The sequence below is a fragment of the Microtus pennsylvanicus genome, chromosome 2, assembly GCF_037038515.1.
Source record: "Microtus pennsylvanicus isolate mMicPen1 chromosome 2, mMicPen1.hap1, whole genome shotgun sequence".
NCBI lineage: Eukaryota > Metazoa > Chordata > Mammalia > Rodentia > Cricetidae > Microtus > Microtus pennsylvanicus.
In genome coordinates, this window is record NC_134580.1 from 105,153,371 (window position 1) to 105,162,442 (window position 9,072).

At 39.5% G+C, this 9,072-nt stretch overlaps 1 protein-coding gene across 2 annotated transcripts in view; it reads left to right on the forward strand.

Annotated features, from left to right (window-relative positions):
* Ap4e1 (adaptor related protein complex 4 subunit epsilon 1) overlaps positions 1–6,720 on the forward strand; it is a 55,509-nt gene extending 48,789 nt beyond the window's left edge. For both annotated transcript variants that reach the window (XM_075962074.1, XM_075962075.1), the window contains 2 exons: positions 1,322–1,479; positions 3,910–6,720. In XM_075962074.1, the coding sequence (XP_075818189.1) occupies positions 1,322–1,479; positions 3,910–4,070 (319 nt within the window). In that variant the 3' untranslated portion in view covers positions 4,071–6,720. The remainder of the gene's footprint in view (positions 1–1,321; positions 1,480–3,909) is intronic.
* The last annotated feature ends 2,352 nt before the right edge of the window (positions 6,721–9,072 follow it).

Sequence of the window (9,072 nt, forward strand, 5' to 3'; positions counted from 1 at the left end):
AGAGGACTAGAGTTGGGTTCCTAGCACCTGCACCAGTGGCTTACAACTGCTTGTAACTCCAGCTTCAGAGGATCCGACACCACATCACTCCGGCGTCTGTGGAGTTCTTGCATACACACGCACATGCTCACACACAAACATGTACTCTATACACATAAATAATATTTTTAAAACCTAGGGAGGTTGTTTGTTTGGTTTGGTTTTTGGAGACAGGGTTTCTTTGTGTAGCTCTGGCAGTCCTGGAACTCACTTTGTAGAGCAGGCTGTCTTTGAACTCACAGAGATCCAACTGCCTCTGCCTCCCTAGTGCTGGGATTAAAGGCTTGCGCCACCAATGTCCAGTTTAAAAACCTTGTATTCTTATAAATCAGGCATGGTGGTTCATGCTTATAATCCTAGCAGTTAGGAAGCTGAGGCAGGAGGATTGCCACCTGCTTAAGCATAGTGAGTTCTAGGTCAGTCTGGGCCACAATTTAAGTCTCAGCCCCTTTCCACCCTTATTTCATAATTTGAAGAAGCATAATATATATATAAAACACAGTTTAGTACATAATAAATTCTGTATCTTTAAATGTAGGGTTTTTATACAATCAATATGTACTTAACACAGAAATTCAAATGTTATAAGAATATAAATAGAATATAAAAGTTAGCTGGGTGGTAGTGGCACACACCTGTAATCCCAGCACTCCCGAGGCAGAGGTAAGCCTGGTCTACAAGAACTAGTTCTAGAACAGGCTCCAAAAAACGAAAATAAATAAGTAAATAAAATAGAGGATATAAAAGTTGTCTATAATTCATCCCCTAAATGTTTTTTGCATTCATAGAATTATTTCAATGTGTGTGTGTGTGTGTGTTGACAGAGTCTTAAGTTCTTTGGCTAATTTATTTAAAGTTCTTTATATTGATTATCTTGTATATGACTTTGGCAGAAATTTCATTATTCCCCAAATCCAAAGTGTGTGTGTGTGTGTGTGTGTGTGTGTGTGTGTGTGTGTGTGTGTATGATAGAATAGTTTATATCTGAGAATTTGTGAAGTTATTTGGTGAAATCCTGTTGGAGGAATTAATATCTAAAAAGAGACAAAATTGAATGAATTCTTGAAAGGAAAAGTTCAATTTAGTATCTTCTGCTATAGTAACTTTATCAGGTTGGAAGATAATGCTCAGTATTCTAATCATACTTGCTTTAAAAGCATAAAGCTCTTGGAACTCAAATTTATCATGACTATATTTAATTTCCATGAGTCATATAGAATGTGTTTGTTCAGCATCGTTGTGTTCTTAACAACATAAACTAATTTTTAATTTTTATTTTCAGGCCATTAAAGATCTCAACTGAAGACTTCGGCAAACTCTGGTTGGCCTTAGCAAATGATGTGAAGCAAACTATAAAAATATCAGAGCCTCAAGTTGCCTTGGCTTCTGTCCTAACAGAACTGCAGCAGAAGTTGGGACTTCATGTCATTGACGTCGTAGGTGTGTAGAATTACAAAAGGCAGCCCCATGTGAATATGGATTTTCTTTCAGGTGTCATGCTTCTTAGAACTATGCTTCTTATCACATGTATCTTTAAGACAAGTGTCTTAAAGTGTCCAGACTGTATTAAAGAATATTTGATTTAAAAAATTACGGTGTATAATTAACTATCACTTAGCTTTTGTTTTTCTTTTTAACACTTTAAACATTTCTCCATTTGTGTGGAGTAGGCCTCAAATCCAACCAGAAAGTGGTTGATGACTCTCAAAATAGTTATGTCTCTGTTGGATCAGACAGCACCTCTAGCCTGGAAGATCAATATTGTCATAAGCAGTGTCCACACCAGGTGAGACCATGGACACCTTTTCTCCCCAGCATCCTGCTGGGCCTCTTCTAACACATTGGTTGCTAACCACCGGGGAGGAAGCTTCCAGAGCAGCTTCAGCCTTGTCAGTGTGTGACATCCAAAGGGTGTTGTGTCTTCAGTAATAGTCTTGCTGCCTAGTTACAGTGAGTCAGAAGAAGCAATGTTACCAACCTCCATAGCTTTGGGGGCCTCTGGAGCCTCCTGGTCTGCAGCTGCTGTGCTAATAATATTCTACTCCTGCAGCTGGGTTTAGAACCATGTGGTGTCTAGCAATAGAATTCTCTATCTTTGCAGGATACCTCTGTTCCAGGTTTTAAGAAAATTATCATGTCAGGCATGGTGGTGCACTCCTTTAATCCCAGTGTGGGGAGGGGGTGTAGTCCAGCCTGGTCTACAGAGCTGGTTTCAGGACAGCCAGCATGCTCACACAGAAAGGAGGGAAAGAAGAGAGAGAGAGAAAAAGGAAAATTGTATCTTTTAGTTTGCCTATAAAGCAGTAGGTTTCAATGTGGTCTTTTCCTTGTAACATTAATTTTGGTTAACCTTAGTCATTCTGACTGGGGTAAGATAAAACCTGAAAGTAGTTTTAATTGACGACTAAAGATACTGAACTTTTATATATACATATGTATTTCTCAGCCATATGTATTTCTTTTTATGAGGACTCCATTTAGTTCTGTGTTCCAATTTTTAATTGGTTTGTCTTGATCCTTTTTGTTTTGTTTTTTGTGTATTCTAGAAAGCAGCAGTGTCCAGATAGGCTTCAACAGACATTCCTCTAAGAATATCTACAAAAGGGCCATAAGCACATGTAAAGATGTTTGTCATTAATCACCAGAGAACTACCAATCAAAATTGTGAGATAGAATTTCATGCTTGTTTGGAACACACACACACACACACACACACACACACACACACACACACACATATGCTAAAAGCAGAAGTATTGATGGTGTTCTTTGCTGTAAAGAAGCTTTTAACTTTTATGTGGTCCTTTTGGTCAGTTTCTGTTCTTAATGCCTGTGATACCGAGGTCCTATTCAGAAAATCCTTTTGTGTTCTTATGTGTTCAAGTGTATTTCCTACTTTCTTTGTCACAGTAAGGGTATCAGATCTTAAGTTGAAATCCTTGATGCAGTTAGAGTTGAGTTTTATTCAAGATTGTAGTAAGGATCTGATTTCATTCTTTTACTTGTAGCTGCCATTGAGACCAGCACCACCTGTTAGCCATACTGTGAATTCTCCAGTGTGTATTTTTGGCTTATTTCTGGGGCCTCGACTTCATTGTATTGTGTGTGTCAGTTTTTATGGCAGTACTGTGCCGTTGGTGAGAGTAGAGTATTGTGTTGGGTTTCATCTGTGGTTATAGATTTAGTAGTAGTTCTTTTATCAAATGTGTTGCACCTGCATTGGGTAAATTTATGTTTAGACTTGTGATGTCCATTTGATGGGTTGTTCCTTTAATGGGTATAAAGTGACCATATCATTTCTGACTAGTTATTATGCTATTAGTATATATTACACTGTATACGTTATAGTTTACTACTATTTGGTGTTTTATATATATATATATATAATTATATATTATTATATACTATTAGCCTGTTACCAAGCATTTGGGGCATTTCCATTTTTTGTCGGATATGAACAATGCTGCTGTGGATATAAATGTTGAAATACCTGTTGATATTCTTTCCCTCAGTTCTTCTGATCATATACGTAAAAGTGGAATTGTTGAATCATACGTTGTTGTTTTTTGGGTAAATTACTAGATCATTTATATAACAAACATATATCTTTTTACATTAGTAAGCAAGAGTTTATATCTGTCCACATCTTCAGCAATACTTCTGTTTTTAGCGTGTGTGTGTGTGTGTGTGTGTGTGTGTGTGTGTTCCAAACAAGTATGAAATTCTATCTCACAATTTTGATTGGTAGTTCTCTGGTGATTAATGACAAACATCTTTACATGTGCTTATGGCCCGTTTGTAGATATTCTTAGAGGAATGTCTGTTGAAGCCTATTTTATTAAATAATTTTCCCTTCTTGTTCTGTCACAGGCAATGAAGGGCTGTTGGCATGTAAGCTGCTCCCATCCACCCCGTGTGTTCTGCACTGCCGCGTGCATGCAGATGCGGTGGCGCTGTGGTTCCGGTCCTCCTGCTCTGCTCTTCCAGACTATTTATCGTGTCACTGTCGGAAGGTGATAGAGACATCCTAGCAATGCTCCGTTCAGTTTACTTTCTCACATAAATGGTTTACATTTATAAACTTACCAAAGTACAAAGAACTCATGGTACTTCTGATGGAGATGGGGATTATTGTAAGGTTCGGTTTATGCGTTTTCTTCTTGATTTCTGATAAGGATAATCCCCAAGAAACTGTGTCACTAATTTTTTTACTCAGGATTGTACAGTATGTTTGGGTTTCCCCAAATGACCTAAGCTAATGTTATAAAATGTAATGATTTATATATCACTTAATGTGAAGGAACTGAAAATATTTATTTTGTTATAAGTGTTTTATAACAGGTTTATTCTAGCATTAACTGATTTCTAATAAAGCTAAGACTCAGTTCTCCTCTTTGATGCAGGGACACATGAGATTGGCTTTGGAATGTGGTGTTTGTTGTGGGAAAAGGTGTGCTCTCGGTTCTGTTTTACTAGGTCAGTGTTAAACTCAGACGGCCTAGCACATGCTAACGGTTGTAGGAAATTCATGAGCATGCTGGGTATTGGGCAGATCCAATCTGCGTTTTGGGGTTTTTTTACTTTTTAACTTGTTATACTTAATTTTAAGTAATTTGGCCATAAAGTACATCTGTTTGCTATTAGATCCATTTGGCAATTAAATTCTGTGACCATACTCTAAATGGTCAATTAATTTTTCATGGCTCTTAAAACTACTAGTATTCAGTGGATGTAGATGCAGTAGTAACCATGTAAATATATTGTTTTCATGTTGTATTTGTGCAAATAAGGCCTCTGTTAATAAAAGAAGATGTTGTGCCTCGTATGTATGATGGGCCAAAATCCTGAGATTGTATATTAACTGAAATAGTATTTTATAAAAACTTATGGTGCTGTGGAAAATATTTATTTTACCATTTCTGGTACTTCATCATTGAAACTATTCAGGTAATACAACCTTTAAGTCGTTATTATTCTAGCTCGCAGGACTGGCTGTCACCCAGGTCGGGCACTCTGGGTTTAGGTTATCTCAATATTTGCTGATCAAGATGCTAATGAGCCAGTAGATCTCAGTCATCTGTAGTTAGAGCAAAAGAAATATAGTATTTTTTAAATTAATTTTTAGGTTATTCATTTTAAAATGTAACATTTTGTTAATTTCTCTTTTAAAAACATATAGTTAGCTGAGTGGTGGTGGCATATACTTTAAATCTCAGCACTGCAGAGACAGAGGCAGTAGGAGTTCTGTGAGTTCAAGACCAGCCTGGTCTACAGAGCAAGTTCCAGGACAGCCAAAGCTACACAGAGAAACCCTGTCTCAAACCTGCCCCCAAGAAACTCACAAAAATTAAATAAATAAACAAGTAAATAAAAACCTGCAGTTAAACCTTGCTAAAAGAGCAGTAGGTGACCTGTGTGTCAGGTTTCTCCCTTTGAGTAGAAAACCAGGCACATTATCAGCCTCAGCACTTTCATGATAAAGGGACTCCAGAACGCCAGCTTTGCATTGTCTTTCAGCAGCCCCCCCAGCTCCTTAGCCTCAGTCTCACGGTGGCAGAGCAGGGCAGCGTTTGGTACAGGAGACTCTCCTTAGCGTATGCTTTCAGGTATTTATGTGCTACCTGAGGTGGATCAGTTGGGGAGGGTGGGGTACAGTATCTAAACTCACAGGGAGAGCAGTTCCAAGAGATCATAGTTTTGTTTGTTTTCTGCTACTTTGTTACAAGGTATGCTCATGAGAGCAGCAGTAATTGTCATGAACATGCTTGACCTAAGAAACCGCTTAATAGTGCATGTGTGATGGGGGTTTGGGGTTCAGGGACAATTTCAGGTCTGCCAAAGGGAACAGAGTGTCACTTTTGTTCTTTCCGAACCCACTAAGTAAAATGTAAGGTAACAGGGTTTCTACTGAAATGTCTAATATGATGTTTACAACGTTTATGAATTTGAAAACTAATGATAATAATAGAAAAGAGTATATATTTAAAAACCTTGGGCCAGTATATATTCTATCTAAACTCATTGAAGTATGTTCTGAATCAGGCATCATCAACCTTTTTGCATTGTAGGAGATATGATCATAAAGTAGGGAGAATTTTAGATCTAGTCTCTTTATAATCACAATTCAGCCAATAAAGGTAATACTTGGGAGAAGAAGGGCTGTGTGCTTCATGCTAGGATGGATTGGCAGCAGGCATGAGGCTGGGACACAAAGGAAGACAGGAAAAGCATTGAGAGTCATCCCCAGAAGGTCAGCAGAAAAGCTGCGTGGGTGTGAGAGGACCCTGTGTTGGTCCTGCCAGAGAAACCGGAGGAGAAGCCGAGCGGTTAATGAGAGCTCGTGTGCCAAGCTTGCCAGGCACTACATTTGCTCTGCAGGTGAGTGCTAACAAAATTCTCCTAAAATCCTCCAGGTCGACTGTGTGAAACTGCAGTATTTTAATTTCATTTTACTGTTCTTTTATTTTCTGTGGATAACCATGGTCTTCGTCGCATGGTAAGCCACTAGAAGTGCACTGAATCTGTTCATGTGTCTTTAAGCTGTTTCCTTGCAGAATTTTTGGGGCAGAACAATGCAAGTGAATAGCAACTTAATATGCATTTTTTTAAACTTTGTTTTGGCATTGGACTCTGTAATTTTCAAAACTTCAATTGAATGTATAATAAAAATATATCTATGCTTTTCTGGGTATATATCTTCTTTATAATTTAAGTAGATGAAAATTATTTAATCAGTATATCTATCTATATATATATTCCTAAATACATAAAACCAATTTGCTCAGTCTGTATCATGTTACTTGTATTTATGTTCTTGCATGTGTGTTGTATGTACATGTTTGTGTGGCAGTGTGCATACAATCATGTAAGTGTTCATGTTTCAGGGGCCCGAGGTCAAGATCAGGTTTCTTCCTTACTATCTTACTAGTTTTTAACTTTTTTAATAATATGAATTAGGCCTGGCAGTTGTGGCTCTCACCTTTAGTCCCAGCACTCAGTAGGCAGAGACAGGATCTCTTTGAGTTCGAGGCCAGCCTGGTCTACAGAACGAGTTCCAAGACAGCTAGGGCTGTTACACAGAAAAACCCGGTCTGTGACTAAGCCAGGCAGTGGTGGCATATAGGTAGACTTTTCTGTCCCACCAGCCAGCTCCCGAATAACCACACAGAGACTTATTATTATGGATACTCAGCCTACAGCTTAGACTTGTTACTAACTAGCTCTTACATCTTAAATTAACCCATATTTCTTATCTAAATGGTGGTACCTTTCTTCATCACAGCACGTTCATCTTGTTTCTCCCCGTGTCTTCCTGCTGACTTCTTTATCCTCACTCTCTCTTTTTCCCCGTCTGGAAGTCCCACCCGACCTCTTCTTGCTTGGCTATTGGCATTAACTCTTTATTTTATTTTATTTTTGATATTTATTAAGCTCTACATTTTTCTCTGCTCCCCTCCCTGCCTTTTCCCTCCTCCCTTCAACTCTCCCCTGAGGTCCCCATGCTCCCAATTTACTCAGGAGATCTTGTCTTTTTATACTTTGTACTTCCCATGTAGATTAGATCTATATAAGTCTTTCTTAGTGTCCTTATTGTTGTCTAAGTTCTCTGTGATTGTGGTTTGTAGGCTGGCTTTCTTTGCTTTATGTTTAAAAATCACCTATGAGTGAGTACATGTGATATTGTCTTTCTGTGTCTGGGTACCTCACTTAAAATGGCATTAGCTCTTTATTAAACCAATGAGGGCACACATCTTCACAGTGCATAAAAAGACTGTTCTGTAACAGTGGTGCATGCCATTAATCCCACCAGCACTTGGGAGGCAGAGGCAAACGGATCTCTGAGTTTGATGCCAGCTTGGTCTACAGAGCAAGTTCTAGGACAGTCAAGGTTACACAGAAACCCTGTCTAAAAACAACAACAACAAATATGATGTATTTATCCATAGGTTCTTGGTGCCAGCAGGTCAGATGAGGCATTGGGTCCCCTGGAACTGGAGTTAAAGAACAGATGGTTGTGAGTGGTGGGAATAGAACCCAGATAGTCTGCAGGAACAAGAGCTCTTAATGGCTAAACCATCTCTCCAGTCCCCCCATCTTGTTTTTTGGGACATGGTCTCTCACTGAACCTGGAGCTCACTGACTTAGGCTGCCTAGCCAACGAAAATCTACACATCTTTCCTTCCTTGGTTCTGGCCTTTATTTTGAGATAGGGTTTTATGCAGCACAGGCTGGCTTTAATATCCTTTTTCTCCCAAGTGTTGGGATTAGTCTATACCACCATGTCCAGCTAATTATTATTTTTTTATTTTTTTCAATGTTTATTTTTATGTTTTGCCTGTGTGTGACAGAGAGAGAGAGAAAGAGAGTTGGATCCCCTGGAACTGGAGAGTTAGAGGCAGGTGTGAGCTGCCATGTGATTGCTGGGAATTGAACCCTGGTCCTCTGGAAGAACAGCTAGTGCTCTTCACTACTGAGCCATCTCTCCAGCCCAGTTTAAGGTCATTCTAGCTGCTGTGTGGGTGAAGGACTGCAGGGAGATCAGGGAGGGGACACTTCTAACTTCCTAGCTGGCAGATGATGGAAACGAGGTAAGAAGTGGGCAGGCTCCAAGTTACATTTTTCTGCTTTAGACTAGAAGGTATACTTTATGACCGGGGCACCCTGATTCCTTCTACAGTGTGCCTACTATTTCAAGGGAGAGACCAAGCTATCCCTGGGGAAATGTTTCCTAGCTCTGAGGGCAGGGGATCACAAACACTGTTTTCCTATAATCTTCGCTTTTTACACAAACTTTTGTATCAGATCAATTGTGTTTGGGCCACTAAACTAGAAAAGCACCCTACTGTACCCACCAGAAAAAAAGCCTCAGGCAGTTCCATGTGACGCGAAGGGAGCTGATAAAGCAGCGATACCACACCAAGCGCTAGTCATTGCCCAGTCCACAGGATGCAGGGCGGGAACGAGTAAGGCTGACTAGCTCAGCAGCACAAGCATCAGCAGAGGCGGCCGACGGGAACCCCGCCCACCAGCCTG